The sequence below is a fragment of the Pelodiscus sinensis genome, chromosome 6 (assembly GCF_049634645.1).
Source record: "Pelodiscus sinensis isolate JC-2024 chromosome 6, ASM4963464v1, whole genome shotgun sequence".
NCBI classification, from domain to species: domain Eukaryota; kingdom Metazoa; phylum Chordata; order Testudines; family Trionychidae; genus Pelodiscus; species Pelodiscus sinensis.
Genome location: NC_134716.1, coordinates 126250183 through 126270880, shown reverse-complemented (window position 1 = coordinate 126270880; position 20698 = coordinate 126250183). Strand labels below are relative to the sequence as shown.

At 50.3% G+C, this 20698-nt stretch overlaps 1 protein-coding gene and 1 long non-coding RNA gene across 3 annotated transcripts in view; one reads left to right on the top strand and one right to left on the bottom strand.

Moving 5' to 3' along the window:
- The window catches only part of UBE2R2 (ubiquitin conjugating enzyme E2 R2), a 108559-nt gene extending 96453 nt beyond the window's left edge, over positions 1-12106 (bottom strand). The window contains exon 1 of one of the 2 annotated variants that reach the window (XM_075932787.1): positions 11780-12106. In XM_075932787.1, coding sequence (XP_075788902.1) covers positions 11780-11956 — 177 coding nt within the window. In that variant the 5' untranslated portion in view covers positions 11957-12106. The remainder of the gene's footprint in view (positions 1-11779) is intronic. The other variant, XM_075932786.1, reaches the window with a different exon arrangement.
- Positions 12107-17307: 5201 nt separating this feature from the next.
- The window catches only part of LOC142830001 (uncharacterized), a 35381-nt gene continuing 31990 nt past the window's right edge, over positions 17308-20698 (top strand). The window contains exon 1 of the long non-coding RNA XR_012905009.1: positions 17308-18363. This is a non-coding gene — a long non-coding RNA (uncharacterized LOC142830001). The remainder of the gene's footprint in view (positions 18364-20698) is intronic.

Below are 20698 nucleotides of genomic sequence, written 5' to 3'. Positions count from 1 at the left end.
TTAGCATCCCTAATCCCCATTTACTGCTCCCTTCCTTAACTTCTGTCCACCTGCCTATCCTTAAACTATGAGTGTGTCTGGATAGGAACCGTAACATCTTAAAATAGCTAGAGGAATACAGGCAGTCCCCGAGTTACGCGGACCCGACTTACGTCGGATCCGCACTTACGAACGGGGCTCTCTCGCCCCGGAGCTCGCAGGCAGCAGGACCACCCAGAGCGCAGCGGTCCCACCACCTCCACCTCCAGGGTGAGAAAAGCTGCTCCAGGTGCCCCTGGTCTGCTGGGGACCGTCTCCAGCAGACCAGGGACACCCGGAGCAAAGCCTCAGAGGCGCGGAACCCCGCCGCCGCTGCCGCTTTGCTCCGGGTGTCCCTGGTCTGCTGGAGACTGTCCCCAGCAGACCAGGAACACCTGGAGCAAAGCCGGGAGGTGGAGGGGTCCCGCGCCTCGCCGCCGCTTTGCTCCCCGTGTACCTGGTCTGCTGGGGGGAGGGCGCAGCTAGTGCCCCCCCCCCAGCAGACCAGGGAGACGTGGAGCAAAGCCCCGGGCCTGTGGTAGAGCAGGTTGGTCCCGCAGCACTGCTCCTTGGCGCTTCTGGACCGACCTGGCAGCACCCCAGCTGCTCTGCTCCAGGCTTCCTGGAATCAGCCGCTGATCAGTTTCAGCAGCAGCTGACTTGGGGATGCCTGGGGTTCTTAAGTTGAATCTGTAAGTAAGTCAGAACTGGTGTCCAGATTCAGCCACTGCTGAAACTGATCAGTTTCAACAGCGGCTGAATCTGGACGCTAGTTCCGACTTAGATACAGATACAACTTAAGAACAAACCTACAGTCCCTATCTTGTACATAACCCGGGGACTGCCTGTATCTAGGACATGAAATATGTAACTTTGCACACAAGTGCGATTTTTAATTCAACCATGTCCTTTTAAATAATTTAAAATGTTGTTTTTCTACTGAATAGGTCAGTTTCTATATACTAACTCCTGTGCTCTTTCTATTAATATGAAGGAAGTCACACCCTTTATATAAACTCATCCTGGGCACCTGAACTAATTTTGACTGACACCAAAATCAGGTTCATATGATTATGGTAGAGAAGCTGCATCCAGAGACAACTTTCCTATTTTTTAAACTCAAGAATATTATTCATTTCCCTTTCCAGATTTGCCCTAACAGTGTGGTAATGTTAATTATCCCTCAGCAGGGCCATTACTTAGAGACCCAGTTTTAAGTACTGTCCACAAGCCATTTCATACAGAAATATTATTCAACAAAACAAAAAACAAACTTATATAAAACTTAGTAGAAAATTACACCCACATCTTAGTCTGCCTATATTTTCTTGTGTTTCTGTTTTGGGTAAGATTAAAAATTAGACACGTCTGATACTCTTCTCAAAACCCCAAATCTCATCTCTCACTTGCCTCACAGATTCTCTGGTACAACCCACAGAGCCAGTCATGCCTGGACTGGATCTTCAGATTAGATTTCAGTATCAAGATCACCACTTCCCAGTCATAATCTTGTTGAGAAATCACAGGCCAATCCACTCCAATAGACAACCTCCTTCCTGAAGCAAATTATCTTCAGCAGCCACACATCACATCTCAGACACACTCACCCCAGAACCTACCCCTGCAATAAACCCTATTGCCAACTCTGTCCACACATCTATACAAGTGACACCATCACAGGACCTAACCACATAAGCCACAACACCAAAAGCTCATACAGCTGCACAGCCGCTAACGTGAAATACACCATCAAGTGCCAGCAATGCCCCTCTGCCACCTATACTGGCCAATCTCAATGACAGAGGATTAATGGACACAAGTCAGATATCAGAAATGTTCCCTTACAGGTCTGTGTGTGTTACCATTTTAACCTGCCTGGGCACTCATTAATGGATTTAAAAGTAGCCATTTTTCTATAAAGGAATTTCACAAGCCAACTACAGAGATTGTGGAATTGACCTTCATATGCAAATTTGGCACAAAGACTTGAACTGAATGACATATTATAAACCAACATTGCTTATGTTCAATAACCCATTGACATCAAAAGCTAAGTATGGGACATTTCCAGCCTAATTAGCCTGATTAACACCAGGATTACAACTGACTTCTCTTTTCTCCCTCTCCCTTCTTCTGAGTGTTCACTTTTTCCCCCTCCTTCACAGGCGACGATCTTGAGTGAAGGGGGTTTTACCCACAAAAGCTCGTGATCAGGACTCAACAAACTGCGGGGAAAACCACTTGCCAGCCCTGCACCGCGCATGCACCAGACCTGCATTGTGCATGCGTGCGCCGCCGGTAAATGAGACGACCGGCTGAAATCTACTCGCCCATTTGTCAAGCACTGCTCATGATCCTATATATTTGTTACTCTAAGGTGCCACAGGACTACTCATTTTTTAAGTTACAGACCAACAGTCTATTCCTCAGAGGTAATTAAAACAATGGTCAGAATTCTCCCAAAGGGGGGGGGGGGGGGGGGGAAAGAAAAAAGACAGATTCCATAAAAAACTGCATTGGATTCCAAAGCATGTTAATGGCTAGCAGCACTCCATTCAGAGGGCAAAGAGTTTATCTGATGAACCATTCATTGCACGCTAGCCTCGACTATCCTTACACCGGTACCCTAACATCATTTCTTCACCCTCAGATTTCCTTGATACCTTGCAAATAGAGACAATCAGAAACACAAGAGCTAATGGTGGAAAACAGACTGGAATAGAATTTCTTCAAGTTTATACTGAAGCTATATTACAAGGAAGGATGATCTTCCTATCAGCCTCCAATAAGTAGTGCCCTACCAAAACCACAGTCCATTTTAGGCATTTTAAAAATAGTAAATCCCATGGTTTCCACTATTTAAATCTGCAATTTCATTGTGTTATAGGGATCCTGACCCAAAAATGAGTTTGAGGTGATGTTGCAAGTTTGTTCAGGGGGTGGGGAACTGTGGTACTGATTCCCTTACTTCTGTGCAGAGCAGGACAGAAATAAGGATGGCATGGTATGGTACTGCTACCCTTATGTCTGCACTACTGCTGACGGTCAACAGATGCCACTCTAGCTACCCAACTCTGAAGGACTCACAAAAGGGTGGTAACACTGCAATCCTCCAAAAATAAACCTGGGACCCCCTTCAATTCCCTTTTGGATCAGATTTCCTAATTTGAGGAACCACTATTTACCCCCATGAAATCCACATAGCACAGGGTAAAAGCAAATAAGATATTTCATTGGAGTGGGGTGAAGCAGCAGTGAGGGGTGTACTTTGCATGTAACCTTTAAGGCTAACCAATGATCCCAGACTCACAGTTTAGCCCAAAACATCCCTATTACAAGCAGGCTTCTGGTACACATGGGAAACCAGCCTAAAAGCTAGCTCCTGATGCACATCTGATCCCAGGAAGCTGCCTGCCTCCCCACGCTGCTGCCTCTGATACAGAGGCAGCAGCACAGGGCACCAGGTGAGAGTCAGTACACACAGGGAGCCAACTGCCACCCCACATGTAACTGCTGAAATTTAACTACACAAACACACACACACACAGCGCAAAAGACTAGCATCCTACTTGATGGAAAGGAATATGCATTTGCTGGAATCTTCTTAAACATGGGGTTGCTCCCCCATGCCTGCCAAGTAAGAGCCACTAAGAAGTCTACATGAACTCCTGTCATCCAGTATATTCCTTCAAGAATTACTAGATACCTTAGAGGCATTTCAACCTGAGACCTCTTCTCAGCTTGTGACAGATTAAGCAATGGCACTTGAAACACTGGACAAAGAATTGAGTATTTCAGAATGATCACCCTTTGCACCAACAGATAATAGGCATGACTAGCACTGAAGAAATCCACCTGGATACATTTGTTCTAAGTAAAGTATCAAAATTTCCAACCAAAACTTCCAATCCTGAACAAGCACCTAGAACAGTGGTCCCCAACACTGTGTCCACGGGCGCCATGACACCCACAGGGGCATTTGTATGCGCCTGCCAAGTGCTCGGGGCTGGCCTGGCCCCGGGCACATGGCGCATGCATGGTGCCGGAGCTGGCCCCCGGCGCATGGCGCACGGTGAGCACCGGCCCCAGGAGCGCCGCGGATTGGCCGCCCGTGCTCTGGGCACGCGGCGCTTGGGGGGCCTGCCCTCTGGCGCCCAGCAGGTGAACGGCCACGCCCCCAGCAACCTCAAATGGTTGGGGACCACTGGCCTAGAACAGCGTGGGGGAGTCATAGGGACCTTCACCCTCAGCTGCTGTGTGAGGAGACTCTCAGTCAGAAGGTAGAACAGAAGGTTGATCAGTCGACAGGGACACTGCATAGGACAGACGTGTCAGCACAAACTCAGAAGCAGCCAGTACAATCCATCTTGGGGAAAGGGGAGCCCTAGAGCCAGTGCCATGAACCACTCCCTGCACCCCAAACCAGCCTCTGCCATTGTGTACGTGCAGGGGTTGGAGGTAGCCTCCCTCAGTGAGGCTCACACTGGAAATTCCCATCACCATCTAGGTACTGGTATAGTGTCCTGGGTAATTGAGGCACATATATGGGTTTACTATAGCATAGAATTCACGCAGAATCATAGAGTACTAGAAGTGGAAGGGACCTTGAGAGGTCAAAGTCAAGTCCCCCACCCTCATGGCTGGACCAAGCACTGTCCAGTCAGTTTCTCAAACTGTGCTCCATGGAGCCCCAGGTGCTCTGCGGAGCCCCAGGTGCTCCGCAAGGTTGACAAACTGGAAATATCAATAGGTATAACATACAATCAGTGGACCGCTGGGGTTCTGCATAAATTTTTATGCATGTAAAGGGCTCCGGAGCCCAAAAAGTTTGAGAACCGCTGGTTTAAATCATTCCTGAGAGATGTTTGTCTAAGCTGCTCTTAAAAATCTGCAATGATGGATACTGCACAACCTCCCTAGCCAAAAAAGTGAATAAAATCCCCACTTAGTACAAGCCAAGGGTCAGCAACCTATGGCTCAGTACAGAACCAAATATGGCTCTTTTGTCATTCCCAAAGTACACGTAACTTTTTAAATTAAAATGAAAAATTCATTCAAAGTTTTAAAGGTGCATAATTACTCATGTCAAGATGGTCTTTGCCTATTTCACCTTTAACCAGAGGTGAAAGTAAGGCTGTACACCCCAGCAAGAACTGGCTGTGCTCCAGCAAGAGCCAGCTGGGAAAGACTGCTCATTTAAAAGACCTGCTGAGAGCATGCTGTAAGGGACATGTGCATACTCCAAGTTAGGATAGAGAAGGGCTGGTGGCAACAGATGCCTCCATCTGGCTGCAGCAGCCGAGCTCCAACCTCCATTTGACTGCCACAGTCTGTACCCAGCCACCACACTCCTAGGCCAGGCCTGGTGGCCCCATGACTGCAACAACACCGTGTGCACAGTGGCCTGGCCTGAGCTCTGGCTACGGCAGCCTAGCCAACAAGGTCCCAATTGGGGCTCAGCCAGCCATCTGGCTACAGCATCCTGTCCCCAGCACCGATCCTGGGGCAGGTCACACAGTCCAACCCCCATCTGGCTGCAGGAAGGCCTGGCAGCCCTTCTTCTATGGCATGGGTAGGAGGGTAGGCCACGATCTGGCCGTGGCGATCCTGGCCCACCCCTGGCCAAGTAAGGTAATCCAGCCCCTAGAGCCCCCCACCCACATACTCTGCTTCCCACCCCGGCACCCTGCCCTGCCCCCTGCACCTCACACCCCAGCCTCCTTCTCTGAGCCCCTTATACACCCCAATCTTGACTCCTGCAATCCCATATCCACACACTTCACCACCAGCAGCAGAAGTCCCATTAAATGAAGTTTATGAATAAAATGTTCATCAATAATATTAACTTGCATATTTTCAATTATGCAAATGGGTATTCTTATACTGGCTCTTTGTTAACCACTTGTTTTGAATTTTAATGTGATTTTCAAACCAAATGTTGTCGAGTCCTGGCATATACTACATCTACACTAGAGATGTAGACATGTACAGGCAGTCCCCGGGTTACATACAAGATAGGGACTGTAGGTTTGTTCTTAAGTTGAATCTGTATGTAAGTCGGAACTGGCGTCCAGATTCAGCCGCTGTGGGGAGAGAGGGGAGGGGGAGCATGCTTCAGAAGGATCAATTATTTTATGGGTCTTAAGATCTACACACAGCTATTAGGTGAAATGACAAGCAAGCCATTCCAGCCACCCTTCACCACTCTGACCATGTTACCACCATCAAGCTAGCCCAATGATTGGATGGGATCTGCTGATGAATGAACAGATAGTTGAAGCTGAGCAAGATGGGCATTCTGTTGACAGGCAAAAGAAAGCGCTTTGAGAACTGCAACCAAGGGAGACTGCACCATGGCTGCAAAGGTACATTCGATTGCTGAATCCAGTAGTTTATAGACTGCTCCTGGATTTTTTGCCAACACCAAGATCACACAAACAAATACTGCTTTTCATAATTCCAGTTGGCCAAGACACCCAGCTACTGCAGAATTCTACAGCTCAGCAACATAGGCTGCCATAAGCATATCAGGGTTCCATTCCTCTGTCGGCATCCCATAAAATGCAATTAAACTCAAGGCACTTATCCTTATCAAGTCCTCATCAAGGCACACAGTGGCCTGGACCCAGCATATCTGAACAACTGCCAAGGCTCCAGGATGAAGATCTTAGTCTGCAACTCCATTCCTCAGGTAAATGGAATTTGCTTGTCATGGTAAAGCCAGCCTGTGCAGGAGACAGTCAAATTGTTTTGGGACCGGTTCTGTTCAATATCTTCATCAATTATTAGATATTTGTATAGAGAGTATGCTTATTATGTTTGCAGATACCACCAAGCTGGGAGGGGTTGCAACTGCTTTGGAGGATAGGATCTGGACAAACAGGATAAATGATCTGAAGTGAATAGGATGAAGTTTAATAAGGACAAATGCAAAGTACTCTACTAAGGAAGGAATAATCAGTTACACCCATACAGAATGGGAAGCGACTGTCTAGGAAGTATGACTGTCAATTTGAGTATGGTGTCCAGTTTTGGGTACCACATTTCAAGAAAGATGGAGAAATTAGAGAAGGACCAGAGAAGAGCAACAAGAATGATTAAAGGTCTAGAGAACATGAGCTATGAAGGAAGACTGAAAAAGTTGGGCTTGTTTAGTTTGGAAAGGAGAAGACTAAGAGGGGACATGACAGCAGTTTTTAAGTATCTAAAAGGGAGTCACAAGGAGGAGGGAGAAAAATTGTTCTCCTTGGCCTCCGAGGACAGGACAAGAAACAATGGGCTGGTTTAAACTGCAGCAAAGGAGGTTTAGGTTAGACATTAGGAAAAGCTTCCTAACTGTCAGAGTGGTTAAACACTGGAATAAATTACCTAGGTAGGTTGTGGAATCTCCATTTCTGGAGATATTTAAGAGCAGATTAGATAGACATCTGTCAGGGATGATCTAGACAGTACTTGGTCATGCTGTGAGGGCAGAGGACTAAACTCGATGCCCTCTTGAGGTCCTGTCCCGTTCTAGTGTTCTATGATTCTCTCTCAAGAACTCCCACAGGAAGCAAAGTATATCACAAACCTCACCACCTTTTGCTCCAAGTGCAAGGTACACTTCTTTGACCTGCCTTCTCGAACATACAAAGCTGTGTATTTAAAAGAAATGCCCCAAACCAAAACAAGAAACATTTACACAGTACATATTAGTCTTCCCTCAGAGGGAAAAGCAGAGAGAACAAGCCACATATGACAAATGTTTGTGTCATTACTTTGTGTGCTACTGGACAACACTGACACTATGGTAACAAGAGAATAAGAACATTCTATATGTATATGTAGAGAGAAAAATGAAATAATTCTTTTCCGGTTTGCTTAATATAACACCACACACATGTATCATAGATCAACTGTACCAAGCATAGAAAAAATTGCTGCCTAGAAGAGCCCAAACAGGAAAGGCATAGTAACTACAATATAGCGTGGAGAAGAGCATGAGTCCCATAATCAGTCATTGCTTTACTTCATTACAAGTCAACTGTGGCCTCTTAGGTGAAACCTAAACTTAAGTGCATTTCCAAAAAGAGTACTTTCATCAGCTTCTCCAAGAATTTTACAGCCCAAAGACAAATGCAGGACCCAACAAGTAACTAAAGTAAACATACACAGAATACTGGAGATCCATCCGCTCTCCCTATTTTAATAGAATTGGTGAGTAACCCTAAAGTATAGGTGTGAAAGGATAACCCCACCTTACATGATGCAAAGCTGACCCAGTTATTAGGAAGCAGCCCCAGTTTCGGCTCAAGTAATAATAGAGGTAAGCCTAAAAATGTACATATCACACTGATATGACTAAGTCAATCATTCTCATTGCAAAAGGAAAGAGACATGTGTCAAAGTACTTCCTTCTTTCAAAAGAAAGAAAAAAAATTAAGCTAAACTAAATGTGACTCAGATTTACTCACCAAGCTAAAGACTGTTAATGTTTTGGTTTCCCAGAAAAAGATATCTACACCCTGATCCACATGCAGTAAGTGCAAGGAATCTGACAAACATGTTCAAGTTTTTCTTCAACTTGGTAGAATTCAAAGGACACCTCCTAGCAGGCATAAAATGGAGCAGTCTGAAGTCACTTTTTAAAAGTGACCCCCCCCCCCCACAATAAGCTACAGGAGGTGACGCCATATCAAAGGCTGCTGGACATTGCAAAATTCTGACAGGTCACATTTGGCCATCAGCTTTACTCTTTGCAGGAGCCAACCCTCAAAAGATGCTGTTTGTAGTAAGTAGATTGTAACTTCAGTGATGGAGGTACAGTGAAGTAGCTAGTCTACTCCAATGTCTCTACATTTTCAAGACTTGTACCCTCAGTTACTTTCACATAACCGTAATGCAAAAAGTCAGAGGACTTGTTTATTCTAATCATAAGAAAAATAATGGCTATGCAGTTTTCTGGAAGATCAGAAGGGGAACTGAAAGCATTTCTCTGCTTCTGCATTGATGTAGGTTTATAGCCCTTTTAGCCCCGGTCTCTCCCCTAATTTTGGAGGAGGGGACACACTTTGAGATAACAGGTAAATGATAAACCAACACATTCCTTCAGCAGAGAGAACCCTCAGAATACCCATCCTGGTAAAAGGTGCAGCTAGAAGCAGTTAAAAGAGTGGGGAGGAGGGTAGTCACAGGGCAACAGCCACACTCATATATGTTGTCCCAAAGATAGCATGGGGAGAAGAGACAGGAGAAGGCCATAGGTGTTCCTCATCATAAAGCAGACATCTTTCTATATGGTGTTGGCATGGATACATTACTTGAACATGGGATGAAGGAACCCTCCCAACAGGACCATCAGGAAACAGAATGGAGGCCATTCCAAGCAGTGGATAGATCACTACCACTGGAACAGCCCCCTTCTTTATGCAGAATACTAAATCACCATTGCCAGTGTAGGAGAGGACAGCCCACATGGGTTTTTCCAAGTTAAAGCGGACACCTTATACAGAGTATAAGGAAACTGAAAGATACAGGTGGTCACTGGGGATAAGAGGAGCCCTTAGATCCTTTACTTTGAAAGGACCCCTTATGCAGAGTGCAGGGGAATCTGGACAACCAAGGGGATGAGAGTTAACATCTATTTTGAAATACCCTTCTGAAAGGGTATTTTGGAAGGGCCTCCTAGGGATGTTAAATATCAGTTAATTGAACAATTAACCAATAAGAATTTGTGAGGTTATTTGACTATTTTTTAGTCCCAGGGGCCAACAGCCAGTGCACTCTGGGCCCACTTTCAAGAAGCCCCCAACCACTCCGCCCTGCTGCCTCTGATACAGGGGCTGCTGCCACCCTGCGCTGCTGGGTGCGCTGCAACAATGCGAGGCAACAGACAGCCAGTCTGCAAGGGGAGCTGATTTTTAAACTGGCTACCTTTGCAAACCAGCCCCTGCTGATGAGGCAGGAGCATGGGATGCCAGGGAGGAGATGATCCACAAGGGGAGCCAGTTTAAAAAGGATCAGCTGCCCTTGCAGACCATCTGCCTGTCACCCCTGTGATACAGAAGCAGCAGTGCAGGGTGGCAGCAGCCCCTGTTCAAAGGCAGGGCCAGGGCCTAAGCTCCAGGACCCAGCATGAGCTGGAACAGAGCTGGGCTGCTGGCCAACCTGCTAAAAACTTTACTGGCATAAATGTGGGTAGTTATAGTCTAATCTATAGCATTAACTTATAAGGTTTTGCTTATTGGTTAATCAACTACACTATTACCTCCCTAAGGCCTCCCCAGAGGCCATCCATGGTCAACAGAGGTCATATGATTTGAAGTGCTCCCTATTAGAGGCTATGGGAACCCGAGGTTAGGGTCTCATTCTGAATTAATACGCAGAGTTCCGGTCCCTTGCCTAGAAACAACCTACCCACTAATATGCAGGCCGTCCCCCCCTCAGGGAGGCAGGAGGAACCGGAGCTCATACCTTAACTTGAAAGATCACCAGTACAGGACACTGATAGTTCTACTGGGAGAGGTAGAGTGAAGTCTGATGGCAATGTCAGAGACCCCCCACTATACAGGGCAGAGGATGGAGTGGACTGAGAGTTATGGGAAACTCAGGAGCAAGCACAGGACCGACACACATCTTACCTCAAAGGAAACCCTCCACCCCAAACAGCAGCAGGGGGAAGAGGCGGGGGGGGGGGGAGGGGGAGAAGAGGAGAGACAGCACTGCTCCAGTAAAAGGGCTGGGGAGGAGAAGAGACCCCGACCCTAACTCCCACCCCAAGTGCATAGAAAGGGCTGAGGACAGGGGCCCTCTGCACCTCAAAACACCCCCAAGAGTGGGGGCCCTCTTCACCTCAGGACTCCTGCCTACATACACACACGGGGGGAGTCCCTCTCCCCCTCACAGCAAGCCCACCCCCACAGTCCCTCCACATTGGGGGGGGCCTTCACCTCATAGCATATCATGTGCACACCGGGGGGGGGGGGAGATTACCTCATCTTCCCACTTGCGCAGAGGGGAGGGGGGGCTCTCTACCTCATAGCACGCGCCCCCCCACTCACACGCAGAGGGGAGGGGGGCTCTTTACCTCACAGCGCCCCCCCCACACACACACACGGGGGGGCTCTTTACCTCCCAGCGCCCCCCCCACACACACACGGGGGGGGCTCTTTACCTCCCAGCGCCCCCCCCCACACACACACGGGGGGGCTCTTTACCTCCCAGCGCCCCCCCCCCACACACACACACGGGGGGGCTCTTTACCTCCCAGCGCCCCATCCACACACACACACACGAGGGGGGGCTCTTTACCTCCCAGCGCCCCCCCCACACACACACACGGGGGGGGCTCTTTACCTCACAGCGCGCCCCCCCCCCACACACACACACGAGGGGGGGCTCTTTACCTCCCAGCGCCCCCCCACACACACACACGAGGGGGGGCTCTTTACCTCCCAGCGCCCCCCCCCCCACACACACACGAGGGGGGGCTCTTTACCTCCCAGCGCCCCCCCCCCACACCCCGGGGGGGGCTCTTTACCTCACAGCGCCCCCCCCCCCACACACCCCCGGGGGGGGCTCTTTACCTCCCAGCGCCCCCCCCCACACACCCCCCCGGGGGGGCTCTTTACCTCCCAGCGCCCCCCCCCCCACACCCCCCCCCGGGGGGGGCTCTTTACCTCCCAGCGCCCCCCCCACACACACACAAGAGGGGGGGCTCTTTACCTCCCAGCGCCCCCCCCCACACACCCCCGGGGGGGGCTGAGCCCGCGCCCGGCCCTACCTTGAAGTAGCCGCCCTCGTAGAGGGTGTTGGGGGGCCCGAAGATCGCCACCTCCCAGTTGTAGAGGTCGGACTCGTCCACCAGGGTGATGCGGAAGCCCTCGACCGGCTCCTCCTGCAGCGACTTCAGCTCCAGCATCAGCGCCTTCTGCGAGCTGCTCACCTGCTGCTGGGCCATGGCGCGGCGCCGAGCGGGCCCGGGGCGCCCCCCGCCGCCGCCCCGGGGCCCCCGCTGCCGCCCTGCCGCCCGCGCTCCGCCGCCGCGGGGCCTCCGGCCCAGCTCCCCGCTCGCGCCCGGCTCCGGACCCCCCCGGCCCGCGCCGCCACTTCCTTTTGTGACGGCGCCGCTCGCCGCTGACCTCAGCGCGCCGCGCCGCGCCGGGCCACGCCCCCCGGCCGGGCCACGCCCCGCCCCCTCTTAAAGAGCCCCGGCCCCTCCCAGCCAGTGGCGCCCCAGGGGGGGAGCAAAAGGGAACCGCCCCTCCCCTATCTCTGGGGGGGTCCCTTCCTGTTCAGCCCCCCCCCGCTTCACAGCAGGGCCCCACTGGTACTGGCCCAAAACACCCTTGCCCCGCCCCTTCCCTGAGGCCCCGCCCCCTGCTCACTTCATCCCCGCCCCCTCTCCCCCACCCCCACCAGTCCCCCCCCCACACACCCTGGGGGGGGGGGGTCAAGAAAAGGTGAGGGCTGTGGGGGTGGGGCCAGACATGAGGGGGTGCAAGGTGCGGGAGGGGGCTCAGGGCTGGGGTACAGGCTCTGGGGTGTGGCCAGGGATACGGGCTTTGGAGCGCAGGAGGGGGCTCAGGGCTGAGACAAGGGGTTGGGATGTGGAAGGGGGATCTGGGCTGGGGGGGGTTTCAGGTGGGGCTGGAAACGAGGGGTTGAGGATGCAGGAGTGGGTTCAAGGCTGTGGCATGGGGCTGGAATGTAGAAGGGGGCTATGGGATCTGGGCTGGGGGGGGGGTGTCCAGGTTTCAGGTGGGGCTAGAAACGAGGGGTTGAGGATGCAGGAGTGGGTTCAAGGCTGTGGCATGGGGCTGGAGGCTGGGCTCTGGGATGGGACCAGGAATAAGGAGTGTGGAGTGCAAGAGAGGGCTCAGAGTGGGGGGTGGCGCCACGGGGTTTGGAGTGTGGAAGAGACTCAGGCAAGAGGTTGGGGACCGTGGGTGTCCAGGGCGATTATCTGGTTGGCCTGGTGCAAGGTGGTAGCAGGAGCTGGGCCCCCAGCGCTCACCACAGTGACAGGAGATGGAGCAGGTGCCCAGCTCCAGCACAGGGTTGGGGCATGGGAGAGGTTGCTGGGAGCGGGATCTAGGTGACATTTACTTCAGGGGTCTTGCTGAAAATGACATGTCCCTCGACATGTCCCTCGACTTCTGTGCAGAGACGTGGGCAGACAGCTCTGCACAGTGCATGCTGGCACTCCCTCCCCTCTCCCCCAGCTTCTATTGGCCACAGGTGCTGCTCAATGCCTCTCTTTACAGGACTTGCATTATCAGCCTGATAAATTACTTGCAAGGTAACAGTTACCGTGGCCTGCAGCTTCAAGGATGTTTGGGCTAATCTGTATGGCCCTGTCTGCATAGGAGACTGACTTGATCAAAGCCAAAGGTAACATTAAGAGAGCGGGCACACTGTCAGCAATTTGGAAACCTTTGGCCTCAACCATTCTAGTGATCTATTGGTGTGTTCCCCACTCACAGTCATCAGTATAGCTGAATCAATGCAACCCGTAAAATAGGCACAAAAAGCTGCTGTTTGCATCAATGAAACGTAACCACTGCTTGGCATCAGAGTAAAGTTCAGCAGCGCAAAATAACATTTTACCTGTTACTAGCAGTTTGCACAGATGCAGCTATAGGGGTGGCTATAATTGGCAGAAATTCCCATCCATCTATGGCAGAGATTCCCAAACTGTGGTCCGCCATGTTACCAACTCTTGTGATATTGTCATGAGTCTTGCCATAATTAGTGATTTTCTTAAAATTCCCAACTTCAGGAGACATGATAATACATGTGACTCTCAACATTCATTTGAAAGAGAAAATAAAGCTTTAGTCTTCATGATAGCAGAGAATGCTTGAAAATGTGACCAAATGCATCCTGAAAGCTAAAACAAAGAGCAAGCTATGAAAACTAACCTCAGAAGTAATTTTTAAGTGTTTAAGGCTGGAATAATGATTTTCTTTCAGGGAGGCAAAGTCGGCACGGCAATATCTTTTATTGGATTTACCAAATACTTGATATGGGAATATTGCATATACATTTCTGATTTGAATAATGGCTTATTTTTTATTTTCTTGTAGACTTCCCGGAAGATGTCAGGTCATTCAAAGGTGAAAGAGACAAATCTTTCAAGCTACACAGAGCTCTTTTTCAGGTAGCGCAAAAGCATGTTGCTCTCACCTACAGAAGATGGTCCAATAAAAGATACTAACCCACCCAGCTTGTCTCTCGAACATCCTGAGACCAACATGGCTGCAACAACATGAATTTTCATAAACATTTAAGGATTGGCAATACTGAGTCTCATAGGAAAATAGCAATCAGAAGAGCATATTCTACTAATCCCCCGGAAGATCCCTCTCTTCCTTGTTCCAAGTGGATAATCCAAAATTTATGGGAAGAAATTAAGAGCAAAACTAGAGCATGTGTTTGACATTTGTCTTGCTCATACTAAAGACAAATACTTGTTATTGTTACAAGTATGTTGCATATTCATTGAAGGAAAGGGACTTGCTCCATACGACAACATGTCAGGAATATCCTCCAGACAACGTCTCCATTAAGAGGGGGTCCGTACTAAAGAAAAGTTTGGGAGCCCTTTATTTATTCCATTCTATTGCATTGGTAAGTTCATTGTCAAACAAGCAAAGGTCATTTTTCCAGAGAGAGGCCTTTGAATGACCTGACTTCTTCTGGGAAGTCTACAAGAAAATAAAAAATAACCCATTATTCAAATCAGAAATTTATATGCAATATTTCCACATCAAGTATTAGGTGGACTTGGGCCTATGGCTGTTTCTTGATCACAGAAGTGCCTTGATTTACCCCCGTTCGATCCAGAACTGTCCTGGAGTACATAGCTTGTACGTGCACTGGCTCCATTACACCCGGCTGCAGGGCCTTAGGTACTGGGACAAACCTATGAAGGTGGAAGGGGGAGGAAAGAAGTGGAAATAGTTTTGTGGTTAATAATGCAGTCACCTAAAAAGGGTCGGGACAGGGCTATGGGGCAGGAGTTAAATACTATAAGTATGTAAGAGAAGAGAAAGAACACAGAGTTAGTGAAAGATGGCAGATTCCACGGTGATATAAAGGAAATCCTTTTTCCACACAGCTGTGAAACTCAGTGCCACAAGCTGTTGCGGTGGTCAAGAATTTAGCAAGATTCAAAGAGACACTGATCCTATAGATTGATAACAAGAACATCCAGTCAATGCTAAACAAGTATTGACATGGATCAGAAATCTCATGGTTGAAGTCTTAAACCATCTTTAGTAGGGACTAGGTTGAGAGCTTCAAGTGGGGCAGATTACCCCACAGCTGCCTACGATAGGGTTCTTGCACCTTTCTCTGAAGCAGCTACTACTGGCTATTGTTGGAGTCAATATACAGCACGAGATGGCCCATGGGTCTGATGCGGTGTGGCAATTCATATCTTTGTTTTCCTCTCCTTTTATCCTTACCACTGCTGATTACTTTTCTATGGGAATCAAGGTTGCACGGGTCTAAGGTAATTAACAGATATATCTTCTCCAGTTTGTTACACGCAGGGGTGAGGGAGGGTGACATTCTGGTAGTTGGAGCAGAGTCAAAAGGCAGCACCAGAGTCATGCTCAGGAGAGAAGCCAGTTGGCAAAGCCAGGAGTCAGGACCCAAAGATGTTGGAGGAAGGTAGCTGGAGTGGGAGCAGGCTTAAGTTGTAGCAAGGACTAGTGCCAGAAGCAGCTCCAGCATAATTGCAAGCCTTGAATACAGTAATTCCTCATTTAGCCCTATAGATATGTTTCAGAAAATGATCGTGTTAAGTGAAAACGTTTTATGCGGGGTCAATTTTCCCATTGAAAATAATGGAAAAGGTGGGGGTTGCGTTTCAACCGGGACATAAGGCTGGGGGAGAAAGGGGACTGGGTTACAGAAGGCAGGGGAGGTGTTTGGCTCTGGGGAAGGGAAGGGGAAGACAGGGGAGGGGGATTGGGTTGGGAGTATGCCCCTGTGATGGGTCTGCCAGGACCGACACTGCGTCCGGCAAGGGGGAGTCAGCAGAGAAAGGTGCAGCGAGCCGCGAACCCTCCGCCGCTTTGCAGGGAGGCAGGGAAAGCCCCGGGCAGCCACTGGCAACGGGCTGGCTCAGAAAATCATGTTATTCCGGGGACGGTCGTGTAATTCAAAAAACATTTCCTAAAAAAACTGTGAAAACGTGTTAAGCAGGCACATGTTAGATGAGGAATTACTGTACACTGAGCACCACATGTGCTGCTGCTGTTGAAATGTTTCAGGGGGGTCTACTGGCTCTTCTGTCCAGTCAGGGAGCACAGGCATTCAGTGAAAACTTTCTGCACCCTGCCTGGCTCAATGGGCTGCCAGGTGACCACACCTGGCGTTCCTGACGCACCCTCCCTGAATCACTCCCTTCTTTGCCAGCCGCAGCCAGGGTAAGGGTGAGGTTGGATTCAGCCAAATTGCCTGGTTCCCTCTCACACGTGCAGCTGGCAGCCTCACATGTTGAGAGGGAGAGATGTGAAACTGCCTTTTTGGGGGGTGCTAAGGGAGTTCCTTCTTTGTGGGGGTGGGAGATCCACAGAAGCCAAGGACAGTGGGAGTATAGCTTCTGGCTATGGATTGGTGGTGGAGGGGAAGGGTAGTCCTTTGGGAAGCCTGGGTGTTCTTAAAACTTTATTTGGCACTCAGCAAATATTTTCTTCAGTAGACATCTGTGACGGCACGTTGGGGGTCCCCCGTCTCCTGCACCCCGAAATGGCACAAACAGACTGCACCAGCCGGTGGAATAGAGGAAGTTTATTGCCTCTCCAGGATACAGTACAGCACAGATGTAATCTGGTCACAGAGCTGGATGCCTCAGGCCCCCTTAATATGGGGGAGACTGGGCCCCTAAACTCCAGCCCCTTTCCCTAGGCTGTCTCCTCCATGCTCCCAGACAGCAACTAACTAACCCTCTTCCAGCCCTGCCCCCCAGCCAGGGCAGCATCCACCTTCCTTTGTTCCTCTCCATGGGGGGTGTCTGGCCATACCGGTTGAGAGGTCCCTTTGCATAGTGACTCATCCTGTTTTGCTGGGTCGTGGTACCCACGGCAGCCAGTGGGGGTTACCCCAGAGCCAGCAGCATAGAAACCAGCCAGGTACCCCCACTACGTCACAACATCTAAGGATGGATGAGATGGAAGAGGAGAGTGGCCACATTTTACTAGTATGTTTGTTTATGATTTGTATTACCATAGCACCCTAGCTATAGACTTCAGCCGTCTGGGTTCACTGGTGTGGTGTCCTGACAGGTTTCCTGCTCCTTCAGTGATGATAACTGTTTGGCTTCACGCAGTCATGGATTTGCTCCCCGTTTACTGTGTTAACAATGTGCAATTAGTCACACAGCAGACTCCAAGAGAACCCCCAAAGACAAAACAACAGATAAGGCTTGAAGGCACCCGGCCAGGTTTATTGTAGATGAGGTACGGTCCTAGCTTTGCCAAACCAAAGGGTCTACAGTTAGGATAACACATGCCCATTATAATGGACCGACTCAGTCAGCACCAGGCAAGGACAACTCTTTGGGGTTCACTTTTATACACAGGTACAAACAAGTTACACATCACTCCTGATGCATCAAGTTGCCACCTCCTGTTGCTTAGTTACCACTCCTTACCTTGTACAAGGGAGGTTCACTCTCTATCTGTCATGCTGTCAGTTTAGACGTGGTTCTGAACCTGGGTTGGTATGTTCCTGTTATTTGTGGGGAGGAGGTTGGTACCAATATGTTTCTCAATGAGGTGTTCTGTTACCAACCCCTGTGGAATGTGCTTACAGCCTGTGCCGAGTACCTCTTAGGACTGAGTGTTTCTGTAACATCAGCCCTGTTTTTGCCAACTTCTGTGACGAGGCTTGTCTCTTCCTCACAGCTTCTCTTCGCTTTATATGAGCAAAGTCTTGACCATTGCTGTCTGGGCCTCAGGCCTCATGCCCAGCCCGTCTTATGTTTCAGGCCCTCATCTGACTACACAGACCAGGATCCACAGTACCTGTGCTGTAGAAACAGAATAAACATGCGACCCAGGCGCTAAAGGGCTTACAATCAGAGTATAAAACGAGAAACAACAGATGGATACAAATACACGGGGGCAATGAGAAAGTATCAATCAGCATGATAGACAGTGGTCGTCGCAGCCCACCAGCAGCCAAACCGTCGTCAAGATTTCGGAGCATTTGGAGAATGCGTTGGAAGGGGGTAGCTATGTGAACACTCACGGGCAGCGCCGCCCACGTATGAAAGGCAGCCAGTGAGAAAGCACACAGCTCATTTAACACCGTAGCTGTGCGATGGAGACAGGCGTCACAGGCCGATTGGAGGTGAGTGCCGACAACGAATGAGAGGTGATAGGTGGGGAGGCGGAGGGGGAGAATAGACCGGGAAAGGGCTGGAAAGTAAAGACAGGCACTTTTATGTTTTATGCAGTAGAGAAGTGGGAGTCAGTGGAGGGATTCCAAGAGGGGCGAGAGGGTCCAAGCACCGGGCAAGGCAAAAGATCGTTGCAGCAGCATCTGTATGGATGTGAGGGAGACAAGACTGCATTCGTCAAGGCCTGAGAGAAGGCTGCTGCAGAAATCAAGACACAAGACGAGGAGAGCTTAGATAAGATTTTTAGCAACGTGGCTGAATAAGAAATGTCGTGTCTTAGAGGTGTGATGCAGGAAGAATCAGAAAGACTGAGACAGAGCTAGGGGTGCACATAAGGGGGACACACAGGGACATGGCTTCCCCAGGAACCAGCGGGACCACCAAACCCCTATAGCCCTAGACCTGACTCCTTCAGCCCTCGGGGAAGCTGGCAACTCCTCCAGCACTGGGGCCAGGGACGGCAGGTTTGTAGAAGTTTTGGTGGTGCCTAGAACGGGCCCAAATCCCTCCCCCCAACCTGGCTAAGGCTCTGGGAGGGAGTGTGGGTAAGGGAGGGGTGCAGGCTCTAAGAGGGAGTTTGGGTGCAGGGTCTGGGCTGGGGATTGGGACACAGCAGGGGGTGCAGGGTGCAGGCTCTGAGAGGGAGTTTGGGTGCAGGGTCTGGGATGGAAATTGGGACACAGGAGGGGGTGCAGGGTGCAGGCTCTGAGAGAGAGTTTGAGTGCAGGGTCTGGGATGGAAATTGGGACACAGGAGGGGGTGCAGGGTGCAGGCTCTGGCAGGGAGTTTGGGGGCAGGAATTGGTGCAGGGGAGGGGGTAGAGTGGGGGTGCAGAAGGCCCATGTGACTCACGACCAGGGGGTCTAACAGACTTGCTGGGGCCCCGGGCAAAGTGGGGGATGGTGCTGGCTCTGTGCTCCTAGAAAGAGCAGGTCTCGGGTGGAAGGCTGGAGACGAGCCTCCCCCTGCCAGCCCTTCAGCACTGCCTGGAATGCATCACCCAGGGCTTTGGTGGCCATTCAAAGGGCCCAGGGCGCTGGCTGCTGCCTCAGGAGCAGTAGCGGTGGCTGGAAGCCCCGGGCCCTTTTGTTGTGAAGATCAGGACTTGAACAGGGTTCAAAGAGGAGCTGGATACATTCGTGGAGGTGAGGTCCATCAATGGCCATTAGCCAGGATGGGTGGGGATGGAGTCCCTGGCCTCTGTGTGCCAGAGGCTGGGAATGGGGACAGAGGAGGGATCATTCAATGATGCCCTGTTCTGTTTCCTCCTTCGGGGGTACCTGGCATCGGCCACTGCCGGCAGACAGGACACCGGGCTAGATGGGCCTTTGGTCTGATCCAGTCTGGCTGCTCCTATGTTCTTATGAATCACTAGGCCCTAAGACAGTTGTCCTCTTTGCCCCCCACATCAGCAGGCCTGCTCACCGCTTATGGGTGGGGATTTGGGGGGCGCTGATGGAACATTGGTATAGAGAGGGAAGTCGAATTTGTGTTTGAAGCTGAGACTATCCAGCGATAAGATGTAGGGCAGAGATGGGGAACCTACCCCTGCGGGTCCCTTGGAGACGGTCCATACAACTCAGGGCTCCCTCCCTGCAGTGGGGTGAGCTCCCCCGTACCCTGCGCTCAGGGGTAGGTTGGTTTGTTAGGCAGACACTGAGGTTGTGTCTAGACTACAGGGTTTTGTCGACAAAGCAGCTTGCTTTGTCGACAGAACTGAATGTAGTCTAGACGCTCTTTGTCGACAGAAGCTTTGTCGACAGTATCTGTCGACAAAACTTCTGTCGACAAAAGCCTGTAGTCTAGACGTACCCTGAGTGTCCAACCCCAAGGGTGAATCCCCGGGGGGGCCTGGCGTCTGCTTTGAGGGTCTAAAATATCCCACTTGTGGCACAGCCTCATGTGTGGTCTTCACAACCCTCCACAAGCTGCCATCTCACCCACAAAAAAAGGTTCCTCTTCAAACCCGTCTGCCTGTAGGGTGGGCTGCTACAGTTGTTACTTTGAGTTAGAGAACACGAGAAACACAAAAACTTCTACAGTGACTGGCCAACTTAAACAACAACAACAAAAACCAAAACCGAGAAGTCCCGTGGCACCTTAGAGACTAACAAAAATGTTTAGGATCATGAGCTTTAGTGGCTAAGACCCACTTCATCAGATGAGAGCATCTTAGCACCACACCGAATCCCTCAGGAGTCAGTGCCAGACACGGCTTCTCCTCTACAATCCAGGACCTTTCCAACCTCTTCAGCAACCTGTCAGGGTTGATGTTACCTTCCATGG